The sequence below is a fragment of the Pan paniscus genome, chromosome 11 (genome assembly GCF_029289425.2).
Source record: "Pan paniscus chromosome 11, NHGRI_mPanPan1-v2.0_pri, whole genome shotgun sequence".
NCBI lineage: Eukaryota > Metazoa > Chordata > Mammalia > Primates > Hominidae > Pan > Pan paniscus.
The window spans coordinates 17,481,196-17,508,385 of NC_073260.2; the positions used below are offsets into that span (position 1 = coordinate 17,481,196).

The 27,190-nt window shown below is 45.5% G+C and overlaps 1 protein-coding gene across 6 annotated transcripts in view; it reads left to right on the forward strand.

Annotated features, from left to right (window-relative positions):
* Positions 1 to 27,190, forward strand: part of TTLL11 (tubulin tyrosine ligase like 11) — a 279,224-nt gene that overhangs the window by 228,719 nt on the left and 23,315 nt on the right. For 5 of the 6 annotated variants that reach the window (XM_003833114.5, XM_055117668.2, XM_055117671.2 and 2 more), the window contains one exon: positions 5,507 to 5,613. The exons of the other annotated variant lie outside the window; for it this stretch is intronic. In XM_003833114.5, coding sequence (XP_003833162.2) covers positions 5,507 to 5,613 — 107 coding nt within the window. The remainder of the gene's footprint in view (positions 1 to 5,506; positions 5,614 to 27,190) is intronic. 6 annotated transcript variants of the gene reach the window in all.

Here is a 27,190-nt window from a genome sequence, read left to right on the forward strand (position 1 = left end):
TGTCCATCTCTCATAATGTGCTGCATAGATCAGCAGTTTTCGGAGTGAATTATGCTAATGCCAGTCTGGCCATATTCTATTTTTCTTTTTCACCAAGAAATGAGAAATAATGAACTGTTCTTCTCTCGTCTAGACTTAACTCTCTCTAACCAGCTTTTCATGTCACTTCCTCAGGAGGCACATAATAGTAGTGCATATTACCATGAATTAAGTGCCTCTTTTCTTCTTTCTTTTTTAACATTTTATTTTATAATAATTGCTGGGGTGTGAAGCCACCTTTTTCCCCGAGAAATAGACATTATCTGATTGATTCTTCAGCTTGACAGCTTTCTTGGAGGGAGATGCATTTTTGTCATTCTCCTTCCATTGGATTACTGATTTGGGGGGCATCTATGTAATTCACGAAGGAAAATTTTACAAACGTGTCCCACATCAGAATTGGACATCAGTTTGCGTATGCTGCATTTTTCATGATGGCAGCCCAGAAATTAAGCAGTTTGCCAAAACCAGGTTTATTTCTAGGAAATGCAGCATCTTCTCTGTATAGTGAGCATTTGCTTCATGTGAGGTTCTCTCACTGGGTGGCTTCTGATCCTGGGCCTCCTTTTGAATGAGGGGAAGGTTTTTCTTCCTTTCCCCTTTCCCCTTCCACTCCCTTTTATCATAAGGAGGTATTAACATGCTTCGTAATGGGTAGCTGCAGGGGGGGCTTTATTCTCTGAGAGGCAACATGGTGTGTTAGAATGTTCTAGAATAGGAACGTAAGGGGCCTTGCTTCCCCCTCTGTCATTAACTCCTCAGTGACTTTGATAATCTCCCCTGCTTCTGTGACAATCCCTTTCCAGCAATATTGCATGCCTTGGATATCAATGGCCTTTCGAAGTCATACATTTTAAACTGGAGTTGTCTTCTTGCCCCCTTAGATGTTTAGGTAGTATGGTTTTTAAAAAATAAATATTGATCATTTGTTAGCTTTCACATTATAGAATCCTCTCCAGAAGAAAAAAAAAGCTTCTTTTCTGCACAGAGAAGGATGAACACAAAAGAAATTCTATAAATAGGATTTTATGGAGTGGAAAAAGTTGGTTCCTAAATTTCCCATGAGATGTCAGTAGTTGTTAAGAGGAAATGAGAATGATCATTTCAAATATTTCTATACTTGGACTCCTAATGAACTTAAATGATTTGTGATTCTCTCCCATCCTATGTGCCCAAATTCCTTTGATTCTGGAAAACAAAAACAAAAGACTATTTCTTCAAACTGGTTCTACATCAGAGAGGAAGGATGGGAACTGCCATTTGCCACTTCCCCATGTGTGCCAGGCACTGAGCTAGTCCTTAAAAGGTCCTTGTATGGTGAGCAGCCTTTTTCTTACTGTGCAAATCGAAATTTCCTAATGTAGACGCAGAGAGCTTCCATGACCTGCACAAGGTTAAGCAGCAAAGCCAAGGTTCAAACTCATGTGCATTTGACTCCAAAGCTCATCTTTTCCATGTACATTTCTAACCTATCCTTTCCTAGAAACTTTTCTGGCTTCTCATGGTACCCTATTTCCTGGACTTTTCTTCCACTGAAGAATTTATCCTTCCACTCATTAGTCATTTGAAGAGCTGCATCCCCAGGCATAAGGGAAAACTGTTCTCAATGATTAAGAGCCACATTTTTACCCCAGACTCTAAGATCACGTACAGTCTCAGAGAACGGTATCCAAGGCCCATTCAGCAATTCATTGCTGTCCAAGCCCAGAATACTGCCTACACAGAGAGGACACAAATAAATTCTCATTCAGTGGATAGATGGATGAAAAATTCATTCCAAAGTCCTGATATCTTGACTGTTGGAGTCATTCATTTCCTGTTTGAGTTTATTGAGAATGTTTGGTAACCACAGGGCAAATCCAAGCACCCTGGTTGCTTAGCCCCAGCCCCATATCCCAAAGCTTGCCACAGGAGTGCTTTAGAGGCTCCACCCCTTCTGGTCCCTGGCCTGAGACCTGGTTTCTTGATTCCTGAATCCCTCCTGCAGCCCTGGACTGGGCCACCTCCCCACAGCTCCCAAGCCCACTACTCTATCTTCCAAGGATGGACTAGATGTGAATTCCGGCTGTGTGACCTTGGGCAAGTCACGTCCCATCTCTTGAGCCTCAGCATACGCTTCATTGAAATGGGATCAGGAATACCACCCTCAAGGAATGGTTAAAATCCAGAGAGCTGATGAGCAAGAAAAGCCCTAGCATACAGATAGTGCCCAAGAAATGCCTACAGAATCAAGATTCTTTTAAGGCATTTGCATTTCCTGCCTACCGCAGCCAGCATGGATCCCTCCTCTGTCCCAGTAGCAGATGTTGCAATCAACTATATTTGCAGGCATCACTAGGGAGGAAGAGTTACCTTGGAAAGGGAATAAACGGAGAATTTCTTTGGTAAATTACGGCTCCTGCTAAAGCTTTGACACTTCTATTTTCTACCTGTCAGAAAAAAAACGACTATATACGAGTGGTCAGTTTGGTTTCCCTTTTAATACTCCATTAACCCACAGAGCAAGCTAGGCAGCGCTCCTGACTTGTGGAAGAGCAGGTAGCCCAGAGGACACTGATATGATAATTAGAGGACACTGTGCCTGTTCCTAATGAAGCTTTGTAAATTAGCAATGCAGGCTGTTCGAATACCCTGGGAGAGACTGGAACATCGTCCCCCACAGAACCCAGTAGATAGCCGTCTTGGTGACAAGTGATGTGAAAACCTCTGCGTCCATTGACATGTGGTTACTGGGGCTCAATAACTGTGTGCTGATGTGCTTTGAAGTCTGCCACCGTGACTCGTGATTGAAATACGGAGCAGGAGCCCAGGAGGAAGCAGGATGTGCATTGATGGCCTGGGAAATACAGGCGGGAAGAAAGAAAGGGAGGAGGGAGGAAGGGGGCAAGAAAGTGTGCTGACACACAAGGAGCACCAGGCTCGTCTGGGCACCATGTGGGGCACACGCCCAGCCACTGTCATTAGGGGTGTGCTTGGGTTTGGAGAGGGGCCTCTGATGCCCAAACCCTGCTTGCCAATCAACCCCTCCCCTGTCCGGTCCCTAACAGAGCTATTCACACAGGGGATAATGACAAATGGGAAATCAAAGAGCCACTTCATCATTAGCTGAGGCAGTGGATGTGGATTCGTTTGAAAAGTTGAAAGCAGCATTGAATGTAGTTCAGCCAACCTGACAGCTGGCCCAGAGGCCTAGCTTTCAGGATTCCCTGGACAAATCCAGCCTGCCTTGGGACAGGCCTCCCAGCACGATCCTGTCCAGGACAGGGATGCACCTGGACAAGCCAAGGGCTGCTTCCAGTCTGAAGAGAGAGCCCAAGCCCTGTACACAGATATTCCAACTGGTGTACTCCATTTCTCCAGAACAGGCAGGGTCACTCACTGAAAGGTTGGCTCCAGGCAGCCTCTGGGGTGAGATGGCTCTAGATCTAGAGGAAGAAAAGGGAAAAGGGGGAGAGAGTTGGGGAAGGGAACTCACAATTGCTGTGGGCCTACCAGGTGACAGGCACCAGGCTGGGTTCTTGGCATGTACTCACAACCATGTGGGCAGGTATTATCATCTTCATTTTAGAGCCCAAGAAATAAAAGCACAGAAGATTTAAGTAAATTCCCCACAGTCACACAGCTAGAAAAGATTCCAGTCAGGATTTAAATCCTAATCTGTCTGATGCCTAAATCATGCTCTTTTTGGCGTACCAGACTGCCCTCCCCTCCACATTTCCAGACCAAAAAAAAAAAAAGCTGGGGAGGGGTAGGAGGATTCTAAACACCCCTGCTGTGGCATGGACAGGGAGCACCAATGCTGACATCAGACTGAAAACCTGGTTACTGTGGCCTCCCTGCACCTAAACAAGTGGAGCATCCAAAGCTCAGAGGCCCGCCCCCCACAATCCTCCTGTCAATTCCAGGTGACTCCCCTAAAGTCAGGAACAAGGAACCTCCCCAGCAATGCTGTGTCAGCCCACACAGAGCAGCAAGGACCCAGCCTGTGCTGTTCTGCTTTATAAATCTGGGGCTTAGTGTGGCTGATTCAGGGCTTATGTAGAATCTTCAGGTGACAGATTGAGATGGGTAAAGTACAGAAGCCTTGAGCCCTTGTCCATAGATGTGTCCTCAGGGACTCATCTGGTGAGCATTTCCAGTGGGAAATTGCTTCTGGACAGTAGTGATGGCTTCAGCCTGTACTGTTGACATGCTGTCATCCTTGGGTCATCTGAGCATGACACCGTCAGCTGCCTGGACACTCCAGGAGAGGGCAGTGCCAAGGGCCTAGCTTCCCCTCCTCCTTCTGGAGACTAAGAGATAGGAAGATGAGGACACGTTGCTGGGGGTATTTCTTGACATGGGGAGTTCGTTCTCTTTTGGAGCAAGCAGGGACCCACATTGCTGTGTAAGGTCAGGCTGACACACAATGACTATAATAAAGACCACCTGTTTTATAGATGAGGACACTGAGACTCAGAAAGGTGAAATGTTTTAACCAGGGCCATGCAGCTTCCAAATGGCAGAGCCAGGCTACAACTCAAGACTTGCTCTCCTGGCCAGGCACAGTGGCTCACGCCTGTAATCCCAGCACTTGGGGAGGCCGAGGCAGGCGGATCACCTGAGATCAGGAGTTCGAGACCAGCCTGGCCAACATGGCAAAACTCCGTCTCTACTAAAAATATAAAAATTAGCTGGGCACCTGTAATCCCAGCTACTCAGGGGACAGACGTAGGGAGAACTGCTTGAACCCAGGAGGCAGAGGTTGCAGTGAGCCGAGATTACAATACTGCACTCCAACCTGGATGACAGAGCAAGACTCTGTATCCAAAAAAAAAAAAAAAGACTTGCCTTGCTTTTCTAAAGTTCTTGCTCTTTCCAGCCTGTTAGACCCATAACTAACCAAATGGCTGAACTTACAGGAACCCGAGGATCTAACCTCACTTACATCACTGCCTTCTCTCCCATGGCTCCATGCCAGTCACCCTGCAGTAGTTCCAGCTGTGGTAAGGGAGGACATTCCAGGCCCGGAACACAATCCAAACAAAGACAATGTCAGTCGGTTCAGGCTGCTAGAACAAAAATGCCACAGCCTCAGTGGCTTAAACAACAAACATTTATTTCTCATGGTTCTGGAGGCTGGGAAGACCAAGATCAAGGTGCTGGTAGATCTGGTGTCTGGTGAGGACCCAATTCCTGGTTTGCAGACGGCTCCCTTCTTCTATGTTCACATGGTGGAGAGTAGAGAGGAGGCAGGCTCTCTAGTGTCTCTTCCTAGAAGAGCACTATTCCCATTCCCAAGGGCTCCACCCTCATGACCTAATCACCTGTCAGAGGCCCCACCTCCTAACACCATCACATTGGAGGGATAGGATTTCAACCTATGGATTTGGGGAGGACAAACATTCAGTCCCTAACAGGAGTGGAGGAGAGATAGACAGGACAGGTTTCAGGCTGGCAGTGACATGTCACTTCCCATTGTTGGCAGGAGCTGCAAACTCAGCAGCAGCAGCCTGTCCATGGCTGCCGTGGACATCCTCTACATTGACATCACACGGAGGTGGAACTCCATGACCCTGGACCAGCGGGACTCAGGTACTTGACAAACGCCTCTGCCATGGCCTGTGGGGGTCCTGACAGGCATGGGTGGTATATTTTCTGTTCCTTCTTGTCAAGGGTTCAGATGGGGGAAGAAGATGATGCCATCAGATCTAGACATCATCCCAGGGATTGAGCTGAATTTAAATGCTGGAGCACTGTCTGCTACCAAATTCTCATACCACCGTTAGCATTCCTTGCCTTTGCTTAAGGCTCAGATTCCATCTATACTGGGAACACTCAGTTATTCATTCATTTGTTCACCCCTCACACACATTTCCTGAGCATATGCTGGGCCCAGCCTTGGGTGGGCTGGAGGGTATAGTGCTTGGTTCTCGTCCTGAAAGAATTCACTGTAGCATTGGGAGGCAGATGAGAAAATGACGCTAGGTAGTAGGATGCCTGGCTGGGAGGGAGAGAAGCTCAGAGAAGCTATCCGGGAACTCAGCAGAGGAGCTCCTCATCCAGGGAGGGCCAAGGAAGACTTCAGGAGAAGGGTGTATGGGATCAGCTGGTGAACAGGGCTGGGCCAGACACTCTGGCAGGGCTATTGCCCGGCCGTGGCCTGGACACAGGAGAGGCTGTTGAGCTTAGACCATACCAAGTAGCCCAGATGGGCTGGAGCAAAAAGGGATGTGTGAGAAGGGGTAGAGATGGGGTTATGGGAGCTGTCAAAGACTTGAATGCCACACAAGAAAATTTGATCTTGATCCTCTAGGTTCTGTGGTGAAGGGTTCTGTGAGAAGAACCCACCTTTAGGTGAATGAGTTTCCTATCTTTTTTCTCACAGAGGGTGTTTCTCTCTCTCTCTTTTGTTTTTTGTTTGTTTTTGAGACGGAGTCTCACTCTGTTGCCCAGGCTGGAGTGGTTGCAGTGGCACGATCTCAGCTCACTGCAACCTCTGCCTCCCAGGTTCAAGCAGTTATCCTGCCTCAGCCTCCCAAGTATCTGGGATTACAGGTGCAAGCCACCATGCCCGGCTAATTTTGTATTTTTTTTTTTTTCAGTAGAGTCAGGGTTTCACCATGTTGGCCAGGCTGGTCTTGAACTCCTGAGCTCGAGTGATCCGCCTGTCTTGGCTTCCCAAAGTGCTGAGATTACAGGCGTGAGCCACTGCGCCCAGCCCAGAGGGTGTTTTTCTAAAAAAATTATAATAACCATAACTGATATTTGTACAGCTCATCACAAAACTTCAAGGTCCTTTCATGCATATTTCCTCATTAAATGTCCCGGTGAACCAGTGCAGTAGGCATTATGAGTCTCATTTCACAGACGAGTAAACTGTAGCTCAGGTGACATAGATCACACAGGAACTGTGAGCCCGCAGCACCCTGGCACCCACGCCACCCCCTCTTCTGGCTGCCTCCCTCCAAAAGGGACGCACAGAAGGGAGGCACCGGGTCGTGAGGAGTGGGGCAGCTTGCTGCTGTGAGTCTGTGGAGAGGACATGAAGTCAGGTTGGGAGATCCAGATTAGAATTGTTTATGCCATTTCCTGCCCATGTCAGCTTGAAAAGTCATTCCACCTCCTTATCTCCAGTTCCTCGTCTGTAAAATGGCGCCAACAATCCCTGCTCTCCAGGGTGGCTCTGAGGTCTTTGGAGTCCTCACTGATGGTGCAAGGCAGTTTATCTTATTAGTGGACACCCCTTGGGGAGAATCCTGGGGGCAGTCTGCCTGGCAGCTGCTGCACCCCTAGCCAATCCTGCCCTACACCCACGTGGGCCAGAAACTTCCCAACTACAGAGATGCAGCCGGTCCTTCCTGCAGGGCACTGGTGCTCAGACATCATTTGCTGTTTGGCTTTGTGTTTAATAATGATGCTCCTGGCTGCCAGTTCTTGGCCAATTCTTATATGCCAAGCACTCTGCAGGCACTTTACATGTGCAGCACCGGCTAGAATTCTCCTAGAGGTAGATATGATTATCTCCATTGTGCAGAGGAGGAAACTGAGGCCTAGAGAGGCATGGCTGGTGGATAAGGTTCAAACACCAATCCACCCGAGCCCGTTCCAGGTTGCCTTCTCCTACTCACTGGTCCTAGAGTGAGATGACCACCGAGCTCCCTGCAGCTCCCCTTTCTTTAAGTCAAAAGCAAAACCCAGGAAATAGCAGCAGTCATTGAATCAACAAGGTGAGTGCCTCTATCGCATCTCTGCAGTTGGCAGCTCCCTTACAGCCCTCCCTGGCAACCAGGAGAGGCGTGAGATGGAGCGTCTTCGGGAGAAGTAGGCAGATTAATTATCATTTTGAGGACTGAGAGTGCTCATGTGACAGTCGAGCAGCGGCACTTTCTGCTGACACCTTCAGAAAGCAAAGAAGTGTTTGCTCTGTGAGCTGAATGTGGGGAGTCATCCAGGATCCCTCGGAGGGGGCCAGATGAGGGGGTGGGGGTGGCAGTGGAATTATTAAATATTGAAATTGATCAGGAGTAGCAGCAGGAAGCTATTTATCATGTTTTATTGCTGCAAACTAGCATTACCATCTGGCCCATTGTTAATTCTGAGTAGTTTTTCATGTTTTGTTTGCCTCTTAAATTGCTCCCGGTAAGCGGAATCCACGGGGGCTGTCCGCAATTCAAGCTCCGGTGAGGTTTTCTGGGGTCTGCCAGGGTCTCTGTATTCTGCTGACCAAGCTATGGAAATGAGAAAAATACTTATTTTTAGCACAAAGCAAATTCAGGGCTGGGATCTCCCAGGCCCTTCGCCAGACCTCAGCCCCTGACTAGGTGGAATAGTCATCACCAGGTGGAATAGTAGTAACAGCAGTTTTGAGATTACTTCACTTGTGCATATATCGCTGCAAATTCTCACGCCAGGCCTTCGAGGTGGGCAACAGCACCCCTTTTTACAGATGAGTACCCTAAGGTTCCAAGAGCAAAAGTGACTTGTCTAAACTCCCACAGCCAGAGAGCAGCAAAAGAAGGCAAGATTTGAACTCAGGCCTCCTACCTCCTCACCCAGGGTGCTCTCCCCCCATCCAGGGCTACACCAAGCAGTGCTTGTTCACTTAAGTGATACAGAGGGGGCAGGGCTGGTGAAACAGGAGTCAGAGGGGACGGCAGCAGCAGGAGGATAAAAGTCAACTCACAGGGCCTGCTGGGAGGACAGAACTGGAGCAGAGAGGGTGCCTGTCCAACCTCCTGTCTCCCTTTCCTCCGTCCTCTGAGTTTTCCTCACTCCTGGAAGGCAATAGCAGGGCCTGGGGGTCTAGGAAGTGGGCCTGGGCATGAAAGCCACACATGGGAAGCCTTCTGTGCCTGTGGTCTCAGGAGCCACTGCTGGTGCCAGCCAGGGCCCAGTTCTTGCCTCCTTCTCAAGGCTGGTCCAAGCCCCTGATTCTCAAGGAGAGGGGCATCTGGAGACAGCCACCTTCTTAGGACCGTTCAGGAAGCTACTGAGTAGCAAAAGGAGAAGTCTGTGGTTAAGTGGTCGTTCTTCCTTTTGCCAAGTGTCAGCAGAAAGACCAGAGGGTCTTCTTTTCTTCCCTCCATGGTGTGGATCCAAGGGGTTTGAGGCCCTCAGATCCAGTTAGGTACTGGCTGGAGGTGTGGGTGCCATGCTGAGGGAGACGGCTTTCCCCATCCCACAGCTGCTGGGGGCTGAAAAGAAAGAAGCCTGTGAAGAATGATAGAGCCTGGGTTCTCACGCTCAAAGAACACGTACTCATTCATTCATTCATCCATTCAACTAACAGCTAGTGAATGTGTTACCAGGTATTGTGCCCTGCAGGGATATAAAGATAAATTAGGTACAGATCCTAGCCTCTTAAGGAAAAAAAAAGAGACCATTTACTGAACATTTATGTGAGACAAAAATAAAAAATGCTTGCTAAGAATTACCTCATTTACTTCTCACACCATCCTGTGAGATAAGCATTGTTATTCCCATTCAACAGATGGAAAACCTGAGCCTCAAAGAGGTGAAATTACACAGACACGTCAAGTATTACAGTGGGGGCCAGTAGCAGTGGCTCATGCCTGTAGTCCCAGCACTTTGGGAGGCTGAGATGGGAGGACTACTTGAGGCTAGGAGTTCGAGACCAACCTGGGCAACATAGCAAGGCCCCATCTCTATAAAAAAACTTAAAAATTCACCAGGCATGATGGCACTTGCCTATAGTCCCAGCGACTTGGGAAGCTGAGGCAGGAGGATTGCTTGCACCCAAGAGTTCAAGGCTGCAGTGAGCTGCAATTGTGCCACTGCACTCCAGCCTGGGTGACGGAGAGAGATCCTGCCTCTAAAAAATATATTACAGTGGGGACCCTAGTATTTGAATAAAAACCAGTCTAACTTCAGTGTCTGCTGCCCTTTCCATTATACCCAGTGCTCTCAGTCACAAATGAATATGACATACAGTTGACGATTGCAATAGTATATGACCAGAGCTATCATGGGGGGAAGCAACAGAGGAAGGTCGCGGTGAGGGTTAAGATAGAACGCATACAAGGCACGTAGCATGCTGTGACCCAGAAAAGCCACCCACTGTGCATTCTGTATCCTCGAGGGCCTAGCACATGGCCTAGAACATGCAAAGCATCTCGCCCAGTGCCCAGTTAATGTTTGATGAGTGGACAAATGCAAAAATAAAAGATGCCCTGCATCCTCAAAGCAGGGAATCCTGAGTGTGAGAACCGTGGCTCAGAGTAGAGGTGGTCTCTTTGACAGGGTCTCCCTCCCCTCCTCTGAATGCCCAGTTGGACTGGATCATCACCCATACCCAGTGCCTGCTGTGTCAAAGTGCTAAAGCATCTTCCCCTCTCCTGAAGCCAGCCAGACCTTCCTTCTGCCGTTATAAGACTTTGGTGCCCACTGAAGGGGTTAACCGGATCCCTGATGCTTGAGACCTTTAAGAACAAAAATAACCTGCAAAAGGAGACCTTGCTATTGAAATGGAGAAGAAAAAATGGTGCTTAAAATAATTAGGAAAAAAATAAAAACTAGTGAGAAAAAGCATGCACATGATGAAATCTAAAACTCAAATAATCCGTTTAAATAAGTTTGCTTTTGATTGTTTGTTTTGTGTTTTATTAGACCTCAGGTGCATAGAATTAGATTAGCCATCACCCATCACCCTGGGTTCATGAGACACTTCCATCATGATCCACGCGTAACCTACTTTTATTTAGTTAGCTTTTTAAATTAGCTATTTTTAATAATGGAATAAGCATCCGCAAACTCACCACTCAAAACAAAAGCTAGAATTTGACAGTGACCTACATCTAATATGTGGCTCTCCCCACCTAAGGAACCCCCCGTCTGCACCCTGGGTTCATCATTCTCCAAATGGGCTTGCCTTCACCTCTGTCAGAATGTCAATGGCTCTTCAAGAGCTGGATGGAATTTAGTAACATGTAGCTTATGCTCTCCAGCATGCCAATGTTAATTGTCATTTAAAAAAAAGATAAGAATTTTAATTTTCACTTCTAGAATTTCCAGCAGGACACAGAACTCTAAATGAGGATGTTATCAGCAAAACTGGGATGTCGAAGCCCTCGAGTAGCCCTCTCATTGCCCAGAATCAAATAAAGAAACAAATTTGTCAGTGAAGATGCATTTATTTCATGTAAATTGCACTCAGGAGGTCCTTCTTATCATGGAGACTTTGCCCTCAGCTCTTTCCAGAGTGAAATTTCACATCTCCGTGGTAGGAGATGAGGACAGCATCAAGATTAGGCAATTAAAGGCAAAATCATGGTGTCAGCTGTGAGAGACAAACATTTTACTCGGAAAGGTAACATTTGAGCTGGGCAACCAAGAATCTTGTCCTGGTCCTAACAAAAGACCAACATCTGAGGGCTTCTGAACTTTGTTTACTTCAAAGCCAGATGTTTTTGCTATTTTAAGATATAAGCTAAAGGTCCCTTTCAGTAACCAAAGGGAACATGAGAGCAAAGGAAGAAAAAACTGACTGTGGAGTCTTCCCCACGTCCCCTTCCCATGAGAGCTCAAACACCACACACCCCTTGCTTGGAGAGGGAGATCTAAGAATGGCATTGTTTATTATCTGACATATGCTGAGTGCTCTTTGACCAAAATAAGAAACATTTCTTCCACTGCTTGATGAGCTACATGCCTGCCTCCTGAGCTATGTGCCCAGCTCCGGGGGCTGCCTTGGGTTGACTTGCTATATACCCAAAGCCACAGTCTCCAGAATCAGACAAACTGGGCTTTCAATCTGCGCTTGGTCACTTGCTAGCTAACCTCAGGGAAGTTAGGCAACTTCCTCCAAGCCTCAAGTTCATCATGTGTAAAGTGGAGATAATAATGGTGCCTGCCTCCTGGAAACATTGGGATGGATGAAATGAAACAAAACACGGAAAGCGCTCAGGGCCATGTCTGCCTATGGAAAATGCTCAGGAAGCGGGTCTGCCCCTAGTGTGATCCCATTGCTCCTACTGCACTACTTTCTCGGGAAGTGCTTCTGGGGCACCTACCCCTGCCAGCTGCTCTGCAGGTGCTGGGGACAGAGATGGGAAGAAGGGCCTGCCTCACAGCCAGATGAGAGGGTCAGGACGTGGCCGCAACAGACTCTCCCTTGGTGGCTGACAGAGTGCCAGGCCCTCCTCATCCCACCCTGGCGACAGTGGGGACAGTGAGGCTGGGGAAGACAGAGGAAATGTGGTGCTGGCAGCCTTGTCCATGGCTGTGTGAAGCAGGAGCCCTGCCTGCTCCCATCACTTACAGGCCTGTGCCGGCCCCCAGCTGCCTGCAGTCACTGGTCTCACAATTCCAACCCCAGGGGAGAACATTGGCGCATTTCAGGGCCTTGAGAGCTGGACCCCTGTCCACTCTGCATCCCCACTCATCACTAGCCTCACACTCACTCCAGCCAGAATGGCCGGCCCCCTCAGGCCCCCACCTCTGCAGGAACCCCCTCTCCTTGCTCACCACCACCCCCCAGGTCCCCTCCCTCACAGAGCCTCCCCCAGTGCTCAGGCTGGGCCCAGTACCGTCTCACCTGCTCCGCAGCACCCAGCGCTGCCCTTAACCACAGCACACATTGAGTACTGTGAAAGGGCCTGGACATCTGCCCCCGACATGAGGCCAACATCCAGGAAACAGAGCTGTTCCCGCCTGCATGAGGCCAAGCACTGAGACTGGCATCTAGCAGGTGCCCGGCTACACATGTCCCATGGACCAGGGCTCAGCCGCGGCAACCCACCAATCCCATGGGTGTCTGAGCCTCATGACCATCTCTCAGCAAAATCCCTCAGTCACCGACTGCGAGTCATCTGACGCCTCTGCTCACATCGGCTGGAGTAAGCCCCAGCTGAAATGTATTTGGTTAACGATGCACTGAAATATTGAAGAGTATTTTCATTTGGAATGTTGAGCGCAGTCTCCTTTATACATAAACATGGCTTGCCCCCTCCCCCTCAAATACAGGAGGCCTCGGATAAGTAGGCCAGTTTCACGCAGCGCCTCGTGCGAGGTGTCTGGCACGAACGACGTTCTTCAGCCTTGAAATTATCTCGCAGTCAGATGGGCCTCTCTGGATGTGTGCCCTACACGCTTACAAAATAGTTGGCGTCAGAATTATTTTTAATAAAAGCAAGTGAGCCAGCAGAGATGCCGGCTCAACCTCCCCCTCGCTCACCCAGACCCTGATCTCCCAGGCCTGCTAAAGCCACTTCTGTACCCGTAGTGCCGCCAGACGAGGTGGGGTCACACCCGCTGCCCCTTTGTCGGGCGAGTGCCTGTCCTTCCTCATCCTCAGTCACCTTGAGGGTGGAGAGAATAGGATCTCTGCCCATCGTCTGGCCCCACCCCCCAAAAACAGACAAAGTGGGGAAAGCTGAGTTCTTTTTGATGTAGGCCTCCCCTCTCCCTACACTTGTTGCCCACCATCCCCAGATCTTGCAGGAACAGCAGCCGCAGGATCCAGTGTTGTGTAGAAAGCTGGCAGCTGAGTTAGGCCGGGTTTCAATACTCTGCTACCTGCCATCGGGAAGCCCTGAGAGGGGGCACTGCACCTCTGGGAGCCTCAGTGTCCTTTGAAATGGGGCAATGACATCTGCCTTGGGGCACTGCCAGGATTTAGTGATAAAGTATGCACCTGGCCCAAACAGTAGCTTTTTCTGTGTCTAACCACCACCATCCTTCCTGGTGGGTGTGTGTGTCACAGATTACAAACCGTTTCCAAAGTCACTTGTCCACACAGTGCACACACTCCCAGTGAGCTCTACCATGACCCTATATACAGAGGAGGAAACCAAGGCTCAGAGGGCTAGAAACAGCTCCACAGGCAGGCAGGGGCAGAACAGGGGCCCGCCCCAAGTCTCAGTCCTGGTCTGCCTTGCGCAGTGATAACCGTCACAGGCACATGAAGATGTGAGCCCCGTCCTGGCCCTCAAATTCTCCCAGGCCTGAGAATTGGGCAGAGCTGTGTTTAGTAGGATGGTCTGGCCCTTGGTCTTGGCTAAGCCTGGCGTTAACAACAACAGCATGTCCAGGGAGCTCTCGGGGCTGTGAGGGCTTCCCCCCACCACTCCTCTCATCCATCCGTTCCTCCCACGGCCTGGAGCAGGCAGTAAATTGTTTGCACACACTTTATTGTTGCAAAACACAGCACTCAGTGCTCCCAACTGCACTGAGGGGAGGAATTTCTCTTATTCCAGATTCAGAGCTGTGGAAATAAGGATGGGACGGGTTAGGGGCCACCTCCAATAGCCCCTGCAGTGCTCAGGCTGAGACCCAGGTCTCCTGACTGTATCTTCTCCAGCAGGCTCTCTCCTAATGCAACTGCCGGTGATTGACGCCAACACCAGCTACATTTATCAAGCACCTAACACAGGCCAGGTGCTGTAAAAGCCTTTTTTAAAAAATTAATAGGCTTAATATTTTTAGAACATATAGTTACAGAAAAAATTGAGCAGATAGTACAGAATTCCCATGCACTCTCCCATTCCCATGCACACAGTTTCCTTATAACACCATCTTGCATGATTGTGCTGTTATAATTAATGGAAAAACCTTGGTATATTATGATCGACTCAAGTCTGTAGTTTGCATTAAGGTTCACTCTTTGTGTTGTACAGTTCTGTGGGATTTGACATTTGACAAATGTAGCCACCATTACAGTGTAATACAGAATAGTTTCACCGCCCTAAAAATTCCCTGTGCTCCCCCTGTTCAGCCCTCCCCTCCGTGAGCCCCTGATCTTTTTACTCTCTATAGTTTAGCCTTTTTCAGAAAGTCATATTGTTGGAATCATATCGTATCTAGCCTTTTCAGACTGGCTCTTTTCACTTAACAATATGCATTTAAGGTTTCTCCATGTCTTTTATGGCTTGCCAGCTCATTTCTTTTTATCTCTGAATAATAGTCCATTGAACAGATATGCCACAGTTTGTTCGTCTATTCACTTACTGAGATACACCTTGCTTGCTTCTAGTTTTTGGCAATCATAATTAAAGCTACTATAAACATTCGTGCGTGGGTTTTGTGTGGACATAAGTTTGTAGCACAATTGGGCAATTACCAAGGATGTGATGGTTGGATTGTTTGGTGCAGTGGTTAATTTCAGGTGTCTACTTGACTGGAGTAAGGGATACCTAGAGAACTGGTAAAGCATTAGTTCTGGGTGTGTCTGTGACAGTGTTTCCATAGGAGATTGGTGTGTGAGTTAGTGAACTGGATGGCGAAGATTCACTCTTAATGTGAGTGGGCACCATCCAATCAGCTGGGGGCCCAAATAGAACAACAACAACAAAAAGGCCAAGATGAGTGTCTTTCTCTTTCTCTCTCTCTCTTGCCCACCACCTCCCCACTCCTCCCCCTTCACTGCTCCCTCATGGAGCTGGGACACTCTTCTTCTCCTGTCTTTGGACATCAGAACTCCAGGTTCTCTGACCTTTGGAATCCAGGACTTACACCAGGTCCTCCGCTCACCCCCACCCCTCCAGCTCCAACTACTTAGGCCTTAGGCCTGGGACTGAGAGTTACACCATTGGCATCTCTTGTTCGCGGGCCATCAGACTTGGACTGAGCCACACCACTGACTTCCTAGGGTCTCCACTTTAAAGATGGTCTGTTGTATGTGGGACTTCTCAGCCCTGAGCCAATTCCCCTAATAAATCCCCTTTCACATATCCATATCTATGAATATCTATATCTATCTCTGTATCTATCTATATCTGTATCTATTTATCTCTCTGTCTATATATATATGCAGTGAGTCTTCCATATCCATGCATTCCACATGTGCAGATTTAAATCAGCCATGGATTGGTAGGTTTTTTTTAAGAAAAATAAAAAATAATATAACAATTTTAAAAATACAAATAAAAAATACAGTGTAACAGTTACATAACATTTACATTGTGTTAGGTATTATAAGTAATCTAGAGATAATTTGAAGTATACAGCAGGATGTGCATAGGTTATATGCAAATACTACACCATTTTATATAAGGAACTTGAGTATCTGCAGAATTTGGTAGCGGTGGGGTTACCTGGAACTGATCTCCTGTGGATGCTGAGGGACGCCAGACTGTCTTCCAAAGTAGTAGTACCATTTTGCATTCCTACAGTAATGAATGAGAGTTCTTTTTGCCCCACATCCTTGTCAACACTTAGTGTACTCAGTTTTTTGGATTTAGCCATTTTGATAGGTATATAGTGCCACCTCATTGTTTTACTTTGCAATTCCCTAAAGACATTTGATGTTGAGTATCTTTACATATGCTTATTTGTCATCTGTATTTACATATGCTTATTTGTCATCTGTATAACTTCTTTGGTGAGATGTCTGTTCAGCTCTTTTGCCCATGTTTTAATTGAGTTTTTTTTATTGTTGAGTTTTAAGAATTCTTTGTATATTTTGGAGACAAGTTCTTTATCAGATGTGTATTTTGCAAATACTTTTCTCCCAGTCTGTGGCTTATCTCATTTTCTTAACAATGTCTTTTCAGAGGAGAAGTTTTTAATCTTAATAAAGTTCAACTTAACAATTTTTTTCCTTCATGAGTCTTGCTCTTGGTCTTGTGTCTAAAATTTTATAGCCAAACCTGAGGTCATCTAGATTTTCTCCCATATTATCATCTAGAAATTTTATAGTTTGTATTTTACACTTAGGTCTGTGATCCATTTTGACTTCATTTTTGTGAAAGGTGTAAGTTCTGTGTTTAGATTCTCTTATTTATTTGTTTTGCTTATTGATGCACAATTGTGCCAGCACAGTTTGTTGAAAAGACTAACCTCTCTACATTGAATTGCATTTACTCCTTTGTCAAAGATCAGTTGACTATATTCACAGGGGCCTACCAGGACTCTCTCTTCTGTTCCATTGGTCTAGTTACCTATTCTTTTATAATACCATACTGTTTTGATTACTAGAGCTTTATAGTAAATTTTGGAGTTGGGCAGTGTCAGTCCTCTGACTTAGTTCTTTTTCTTCTTCAGTGTTATGTTTGCTATTCTGGTCTTTTGTCCTTTCATATAAATTTTGAATTAGTGTGTCAATATCCAGAAAATAACTTGCTGGGATTTTCATTTGGATTGTGTCGAATCCATAGATCAAATCAGAAAGAACAATAATGATCTTCCTATTCATAAACATGAAGTAGCTCTTCATTTATTTAGATCTTCTTTTTATTTCTTTCATCTAAGTTTTCTAGTTTTCCTCATATAGATCTTGCACATATTCTCTTAGATTTATACCTAAATATTTTATTTTATTTTGGTGCTAATGTAAATGGTTTTAACTTCAAATATGTTTTTAATTTCAAATTCCATTTGTTCATTGCTAATATATTTTTAAAAATTGACTTTCCTATAATAACCTTGTATCCTTCAAACATACTAGTCATTTGTTACTTCAGGAGGTTTCTTTGTCAATTCATTGGGATTTTCTACATTGACAATCCACTGAACACAGACAATTTTATTTCTTCCTTCCAAATCTCTATACCTTTCATTTCCTTTTCTTGTCTTACTGCATTAGCTATGACTTCTAGTCCAATGTTGGACAGGAATGCTAAGGGGGGGACTTTTTCTTCCTGATGTTAAGAGGCAAGCATCTAATTTATTTCCATTAAACTATAAGATTTTTTTGTAGATATTGCTTTATCAAGTTGAGGAAGTAATTGCATTGGTCATGGTATATGATTCCTTTTTTTTTTCTTTTTTTTCCCTTAGCGATAGGGTCTTGCTGTGTTGCCCAGGCTGGAGTGCAGTGACACAATCTTGGCTCATTGCAGACTCAAAGTCCTGGGCTTAAGTGATCCTTCTGCCTTAGCCTCCTGAGTGGTTAGGGCTACAGGCATGTGCCCCCACACCTGGCTAATTTATTTTTTAAAAATTTTTGTAGAGACTGGGTCTCACAGGATTGCCCAGGCTGGTCTCAAACTCCTGGACTCAAGCAATCCTCCTACTTTGGCCTCTTAAAGTGTTGGAATTATATTGGTGCCCAGCCTGTGATTCAATTTGCTGATATTTTATTGAGGGTTTTTGCATCTATGCTGAAGAGGAATATTGGTATGCAGTTTTTCTTTCTGGTAATATTATTATCTGGTTTAGGTATTAGGGTAATGCTGGCCTCACAGAATGAGTTAGGAAGTGTTTTCTCTGCTTCTGTATTCTGAAAGAGATTGTAGAGAATTTGTATCATTTCTTTCTTAAACGTTTGTTAGAACTCACCAAATGAAGCTAGCTGGCATGGTGCTTTCTTTTTTGAAAAGTTATTGATTATTCATCTAATTTCTTTAATAGATAAAGGCCTATTCAGATTATCTGTTTATTCTCGTGTGAGTTTTCATAAATTATTTCTTTCAAGGAATGGATCTATTTTATCTAATCAAATTTGTAGACATAGACTTATTTGTAATATTTCTTTATTTTCCTTTTAATATCCATGGGATAAGTAGTGATAGTGATGATCCCTCTTTCATTTCTGATATTAGTAATTTGTAATTACTAATTAGTAATCTAATAACCTTTTCTCTTTCTCTGTTGTTGCTTTTTTTGTTTGCTTTTGTTTGTTTTTGGTTAGCTGGGCTAGAGATTTATCAATTTTATCGATCTTAAGGCTTTTCAAAGAACCAGCTTTTGGTTTTATAGATTTTCTGTATTGCTTTCTTCCTATTTTTAATTCATTAATTTGTGTTCTGATTTTTTTTTTTTTTTTTTTTTTTTTTTGAGACGGAGTCTCGCAGTCTCCCAGGCTGGAGTGCAGTGGTGTGATCTCACCTCACGGCAAGCTCCGCCTCCCGGGTTCACGCCATTCTTCTGCCTCAGCCTCCCGAGTAGCTGGGACTATAGGCGCCAGCCACCATGCCTGGCTAATTTTTTGTATTTTTAGTAGAGATGGGGTTTCACCTTGTTAGCCAGGATGGTCTTGATCTCTTGACCTCGTGATCCGCCCGCCTCGGCCTCCCAAAGTGCTGGGATTACAGGCGTGAGCCACCGCGCCCGGCCTTGTGTTCTGATTTTTATTATTTCTTTCTTTCTGTTTGTTTTGGATTAAATTTACTTTTTTCCTAGTTTCCTAAAATGGAAGCTTATTGATTTTAGATCTTTCTTCTTGTCTAATCTATTGCTATAAATTGTTCTTCTAAGCACTAATATCACTGGATCCCACAAATTTCAATAAGTTATATTTTAATCTTCGCCTACTTTAAAATATTTTTAAATATCTCTTGAGATTTTTTTGGACCTATATGTTGTTTAGACATGTGCTACTTATTCTCCAAATATCTGGGGACTTCTCAACCGTCTTTCTGTTATTGATTTTTAGTTTAGTTCTATTGTGGCCTGAGAGAATTTTTTGTGTGATCTGTATTCTTTTAAATGTGTTAAAAAGGTGTGTTTTGTGGTCTAGAATGTAGTCTGTCTTGGTGAATATTTCATTTGAACTGGGAAGAATGTATATTCTACTCTTGTTGGATAAAGTATTGTATACATGTCAATTAGACATAGTTGATTGATGGTGCTGCTATGTTCAACTATACCCTTACCAATTTTCTGCCTGCTGGATCTGTCAATTACTGATAGAGGGGTGTTGAAGTCTCCAACTATAATAGTAGATTTATCTATTTTTCTTTGTAGTTCTATCAGTTTTGTCTCACATATTTTGACACTCCATTGTTAGGTGCTTACATGTTAAGGATTATTATGTCTCCTTGGAGAATTGTCCCTTTATCATTATTACTCACCTTTATCCCTGATAATTTTCCCTGTTCTGCAGTCTGCTTTGTCTGAAATTAATATAGCTACTGTAACTTTCTTTTAGTTAGGGTTATCATGACATATCTTCCTCCAATCCTTTGCTTTTTTATCTATCTTTTTTTGTTGTTTTTACATTTAAAGTGTGTTTCTTTTTATCTTTAAGCTGTGTTTCAGTTGGGTCTCGTTTTTTAATCCTCTCAACAGTCTCTGTCCTTTAATTTATTTAAACCATTCACATTTAAAGTACTTATTGATATAGTTGGATTGATACCTATCAATGTTTGTAACAGCTTGCTATTCATTGACTTGTTCTTTGTTTCTGTTTTTACTTCTCTTTTCTGCCTTTTCTGGTTTTAATAGAGAATTTTGTATAATTCCACTTTATCTCTTCTTTTAGCTTAGCAATTATACTCCTTTTTAAAAATAGTCATTATCCTAGAGTTTGCAATTAGTTTCCAGCTAATAAGTCCATTTTCAAATAACACTATACCCCTTTAACAGATAGTGCAGGTACTTTATAACAGAGAACTTCTGATTTCTCTTTTCCATGCCTTATAACATTGCTGTTGTTCATTTCACTTATCCCCAAGCTATAATCACCCAATGCAGTGTTGCTATTATTACTTTGAACAATTATCTATTAGATCAATTAAAATTAAGAAAAAACATTTTATTGTATCTTCTATTATTTATTCTCTAATGCTCTTCCTTTCTTTATGTAGATCTGAGTCTCTGGCCCATATCATTTTTCTGTTCTCTGAAATTTGTTTTTAAATATTTGTTACAAAGCAAGTCTACTGGCAACAGATCCCTTCAGTTTTTGTTTGTCTGAGAGTGTATTTCTCCTTCATTTCTGGAGGATAATTTCACTCCATACAGAATTCTAGGTTGGTGGGGTTTCTTTTTCTAATACTTTAAGTATTTCACTCCACTCTCTTCTTGCTTGCATGGTTTTAGGTGAGACGGCTGGTGTAATTCTTGTCTTTAAGGCATTATATATACCTTACCTAAGGCATATATACCTTACCTGTATAGGTAAGGTATTATTTTTCCTCTCTGGCTTCTTTCAAGATTTTCTCTTTGTCTCTGGTTTTCTACAGTTTAAATATGATTTTCTCTAGGTGTAGATTTTTGTTATTTGTCCTGCACGGTTTTCTGTGAGCTTTCTGGATCTGTGGTTTTGGTGTCTGTCTGTAATTTTGGAAAATTCTCAAATATTACAGCTTCAAATCTATCTTCTGCTCCTTTCATTCTTCTCCTTCTGATATCCTCATAACATATATTTTGTACTTTTTGTCATCGTCCCACTGTTCCTGGATATTCTCCTTTTTTTCAGTATTTTTTTTTCTTTAATTCATTGTTTCAGTTTAGGACATTCCTATTGACATATCTTCAAGCTCACCGATTCTTTCTTTGACTGTATCCAATCTGCTGATGGGCCCATTGAGAGCCTTCTTCATTTCTGTTATAATGTTTTTTATTTCTAGCATTTCTTTTGGATTCTTAGAGTTTCCATTTCTCCTTACATTTTCCATCTGTTCTTGAATGTTGCCTACTTTTTCCATTAGAGACTTTAACATATTAATCATTATTTTGTATTCTCCATTGGATAATTCCAACATCTGTGTCATACTTGAGTTTGTTTCTCATGCTTGCTTTGTCTCTTTGCACTGTGTATTTTCCTGCCTTTTAGCAGGTCTTGTAATGTTTCGTTGAAAGCCAGCCATGAAGTACCTGATAATAGGAACCAAGGTAATCAGGCTTTCAGTGTGAGGTTTTATATTTATCTTTCTAGGAGCTGGGCTGTGTTTAATGTTTGCTGTAGTCATAGGTGCCAGAAGCTTCGGTTTCCTCCAATTGTTTTTTTTCTCTCCCTATTGCCTTTGTATTTCCTTAAAAACTCCTTAAATGGAATCTTTTTCTTGGATCTCTCTCAATTGGAATCCACTGTTATTACACTGGAGTGAACCCTGCTGATGTGGTGATAAGGTGCTGGGTAGAGAAACATTTTACAATCTTGAGATTAAATCTGTTCCTAGTGGGCTTGAGTCCATGGGCTGTGACTTTCAGAAGTGCTTCTTAGCCCCTTTTTTCTCCCTTTATGTGTGAAAACTAGAAAGGCTAGAAAAGCTAGAGTTACCTAATTGCCCTTCCCCTAGGTCAGATCAGCCTCTACTAAAGTAGTTTCTGGCTGGGTGTAATGGCTTACACCAAGTAATCCCAGCACTTTGGAAGGCTGAGGCAGGACGATCATGTGAGTTTAGGAGTTCGAGACCAGCTTACGCAGCACAGTGAGACACCTGTCTCTACAAAAAATTTTTAAAATAGCCAGGTGTGATGTCACACGCCTGTAGTCCCAGCTACTTGGGAGACTGAGGTAGGAGGATGACTTGAGCCCAGGAGGTCAAGGCTACAGTGAGCTGTGGTTGCACCACTGCACTCCAACCTGGGTGACAGGGCAAGACCCTGTCTCTAATAATAATAATAATAATAACAAAAAATAAATAAATAAATAATAGTTTCCCGCGTTAGCAGGCCTTTGTTATGGAGAGTGCTCTAGGCATATTCCAAAATGGTTACCTCCCCCACCCCTTTCTGAAGCATGAGAAGATTTTCTCTAATCTTTTTCTTGAGAACCTGGTGGGGCTCCTGGAGCCCCACTCACAAAAAGGTGGGAGACCCCCTAAGACTGGCCCCCAGGCGTTTTTAACTCAACCTAGTTAAAGGTTGAGCCTCACACTGTCTCTAGCAACTCATCAATTACGAGTGAAATATTCTTATCAGCTCCTGGCTCCAGCAGCTTCTGCTCCTGGTAAGCTGAACTCAGCTGTGATTCTCTATATTCACAGGTCTCAATGGTTTTTAGGGTGGTGGCTTGTCCTGTGACCTCAGTACTCATGGATCTTAGAAAAGTCATTGATTTTTCAATTTGTTCAGCTTTTTTTTATTGTTGTAAAGATGGGAGTGACTACTTCTCTCATTTTTTTTTTTTAATAAAGATGGGGGTCTCACTATATTGCTGAGGCTGGTCTTGAACTACTGCGCTCAAGGGATCCTCCAGCCTCGGCCCCCATAGTGCTGGGATTACAGGTATATGTCACTGTGCCCAGCCAGGAGCAATGACTTCTAAGCTCTTTATGCATCAGAGCTGAAACTAAAAGTCCTCTGTTAGCATTTCGCACATCTCCCAACAATCCTGAGATTTAAGCTCTGTACTCCAGGTTACAGAGAAGAAAGCTAAGGCTCAGAGAGGTTAAGTAATGTGTCCAAGGTCACCCAGCTCGTGAGTGGTAGAGCCATAATTCTTTGTCTTTAGATTCTAATGGTCTTTGAGAAACTGCAGCAATGACCAACATTCCAGAAGTGTTTACCTTTCAGAGATTCTCCGGGGAAATCTGGGCTTACTCATTTAACCCAAGAGAGCAGAGAGAATCTCACAAACCATCTGATCAGTTATCTGTCATCGAAAAATGCCCAGGTTACCCAAGACAGAGACTCATCTGGCCCATAGGAGCCACCTTCAGAATTCATGGGTAACATTTCCTACATATTCACCTTATTCATCTTACTGACATGGAATCATAGTGTTCAAAAGTAGAAGGGGGCCAGGCACACAGTAGCTCATGCCTGTACTTTGGGAGGCCAAGGCAGGAGGATCACTTGAGCCCAGGAGTTTGTGACCAGCCTGGGAAACATAGCGAGACCCTGACTCTACACACACATACACAAAGTTACAAAAACATTAGCCAGGCAGGGTGGCATGCACCTGTAATCCTGGTTACTTAGAATGCTGGGGCAGGAGGATTGCTTGAGCCCAGGAACTTGAAGCTGCGGTGAGCTATGATTACATCACTGCACTCCAGTCCTCCAGCCTGGGTGACAGAGAGAGACCATGTGTCTTTTTTTTAAAAAAAGGAGAGGGAGCCCTAAAGATCATCTCTTTCAACCCCCTCGTTTTACATGTGAGGGACTCTGAGACCCCAGCAAAGTATTGGAAGAAGCACCGACTGTCCATTGACTTTCTACATCCCAAGCCTGCTCTTTTTCCAGATGTTTTAAGGAGTAAGTTAGACACATTCCTTTTTGAGATAGTCCACAAATATGTGATGAAATATACCCTGTCCTTTGCCCCCTGAGAGGTGGAAGAAGGCAGGCACATGCTCTCGGGGAGCTCTGCATCTCGCTGGAAGAATTGGGACACTTCCAGTGGTCAGGCATCCATGTCTTCCCTGAAGTCTAGAGAGACGAGTGGTTCTCAACTGGGGACAATTTTAACTCCCAGGGGGACATCTGGCCACGATTTGAGACATTTTTAGTTGTCATACTGGGGGAAGGGAGTTGCTATACTGGCATGTAGTGGGTCAAGCCGAGGGCTGCTGCTAGACAACCTGAAATGCACAAGACAGACCCCCACAACAAAGAATGGTCTGGCCCAACGATAATAATCATTGGGCTTTTCCCCTTCAGCTTCCTGGGGCTGCTGTAACAGTTCTTCGTGCCCCACCACAGCCACACCATGCAGCTGCCACGTGACTCAGGGCAAAGATGTGTCCTCAGCCCGGGAGGCCCCAAGCAGCCTCTAGAGAAAGGGAGCTCACCTCGTCTGTTCCACGAGACCTTACATGACTGAGTGCGTTCTTCTTGGTAGCAGGTGGGAGTCTCTGCCCACACTTCCCCACTGATCACATCTGCGAAGGGAGGAGGAAGCCTTACATAAGTGCAGCCTCAGAGAACCTTCTGTCATTTTGGCAACACAGGGCCTGGAGAAGCCCCTCCCTTCCAAAATCTCATGGGGAGCACAGTTCTGTTCTGAATGGGCCCTGGAGGGTTTGCCTGCTACCTGCAGGATACAGGTACATCTGAGCTCTTTAGCCTTTGAGATTAGACTTGCCAGCCTCGTCTCCGTCCTCCACAACCACAGCCCCCATTCCCGCCACACTCTTCGCCCACATGTCCTGTGCTGCTTGGGGCCAGCCAACGTGCTTCCATCGTGGGGCCTCTGCTCATGGTGTCTCCTTCCTGTAACATCCCTCCCTGCCTTGATTGCCTGCACAAGGCCCGTGGGTGAGACGGTTGTCTGTGAAGCTTCCAGACCCTTCTCCCTGCCCTCCCTGCCAAACAGCCATGCTCTCTCCTTGCTCTGTTGATTCCAGGCACACCTCTCCAGCCGTCATAGCTCGCTGGATCAGAAGTATTTGTAGGTGTCTTATCCCCTTTCCACCTGCCCCCAGTGGAGGCCAAGTGCCTGGTGCCAGTGCCTGATTCATGTTTGGGGCCCAGGGCCTAGCACAGGGAAAGCTTATTGAATAATCAAGCAAGTGAGTGAACAAATAGGTAGATGGGGTCTCACTAGGCTCCTTACTCTCAGAGTGACAACTTCCAGGACCTCATGGTTCCCTATTGGTCACCTGGTGTCTGGACACAGGCCACGTGGCCTCAACTCTGCCTCCTCATTGAAACTGTATGATCAGCTGGGCATGGTGGCTCATGCCTGTAATCCCAGCACTTTGGGAGGCTGAGGCAGGCAGATCACTTAAGGTCAGGAGTTCAAGACCAACCTGGGCAACATGGCGAAACCCCATCTCTACTAAAAATACAAAAAGTAGCCAAGCGTGGTGGCAATTGCATGTAATCCCAGCTACCTGGAAGGCTGAGGCAGGAGAATCGCTTGAACCTGGAAGGTAGAGGTTGCAGTGAGCCAACATCACACCACTACACTCCCTCCAGCCTGGGTGACAAAGCGAGACCCTGTCTCAGAAAAGAAAAAAGAAGCTGTATGATCTTGAACAAGTCACTTGCCCCCTCCAGCCTGTGCATCCATCGGTAGCCAGCTGTCACATCGCAGCGCACTGTGTTCCATGCATCCGAGGATACATGGTGGTCCCAAGTTGGGGAGGTAATAGATCCTAACCGAGTTCAGGACTGTCCCTAATTCTTCTCTTGCGGTTGCCCTAACTGGCCCCCAGATAGCACTGCTCCTAGGCATGAATACAGTGAAAGAAACATTTTCGTGCACTAATAAAATTACCTTCTGTAAAGAAGGCAATTTGCATGTTAATGTTTTGGGTGATTCGGGGCAGCTCCAGTGCCCTCCAGGCTGCAGTTTCTCTCTGACAAAGTGACAAAAATAAACTCCCGCATAAAAGAGCATTTCTCTTCTCTCTCATTTGTGCTCTAACGTGACATTCTTAATGTGATTCAAGTTGAAACCCACTGCTCTGTCTTATTTTTACACTGATCTGCCTCCTGTCACTGCTCCAAATGGCAGGCCAGCTTTGAAGAGCTCCTCAGAGGGGTCTCACCTTGAGGATAGGGCTCGGTCCACTTGGTGAGTGGGCACCGCTCTGCCCTGCCCAAGGCTGAGAAGGCTGAGGCTGAGGTCTTCTGGAGATTCCAGAAGGCCCCGCCAGTTAACTGCTGGACAGTCGGGGGGATGGGGAAGAGGGTTGCTGTTGGTGGCTGAGTTAGGGCCAATTTGCCCGTCTTCCAATTTGCCCATCTTTGGATAGAATGGGAATTCTGAGCCGCAGCCCTCCATGAGAATACTCTTTATTCTGCCAGGCTTGGCCCCTCTCATGACTTAAAGACAATCAAGAAAGAAGGCCATGTTTCCAGTGTGTCTTCCATGTGCCAGACACAGGCCCAGCCCCTTATGTCTGTTTTCTATCACCGAGCCCCCCAGAGCCGGGCAGGGTAGAAAGAAACTGAGGCTCCCAGCTTGGCAGTGAGTAAGCCAAGATCACCCCGCAATGTGTAAGAGGCCAACCCTGGATTTGAACTTAGGCATGTCTGATATCAAGCCTGGATTTTTTCTACCCTAAGTGGATCACCTAATGTTCAATGAGCTGCCCCCACACGCCAGGCACTGGGGGTGATGGGGACGTGCAGAACACCCAAGCCCTAGCACTGCTGACATCCGGTGGCCGAGGCAGACATTAAACATGGAAACGCAGAAATTGCATGTAATTAGACGTTGTGATGCGTTCTGTGAAATAAGTTTTAATGAGGAGGACAGAGAGGACCTCATTTATATTAAGAGGTGGATCAAAGAGATGTGTCAGTGAAGGTAATGCTGAGATGGAAGCTTCGCCAGGTGGGACTCAGGGTGTTCTGAGCAGAGGCCAGGGACCGGCCCCAAGGTGGGAATGTGGGGAGCAGGTTCTGCGAAATGAAGGCCCGCAGGGTGACGGGAGCAGGGGCGTGGGTTACAGCGGCAGCTGGAGAGGTGGGGCTCGATCCCTTAGAGCAGGGCAAGAAAGGTGGGCAGGGCAAGAAATGTTGTTGTTGAAGAGTTTAAAGTGGGGGAGTGCGTGGTTTGATCTATCTTTGCTTGCTTGCTTGCTTGCTTGCTTGCTTGCTTTTCTTTCTTTCTTGACGGAATCTCACTCTGTCACCCAGTCTGGAGTGC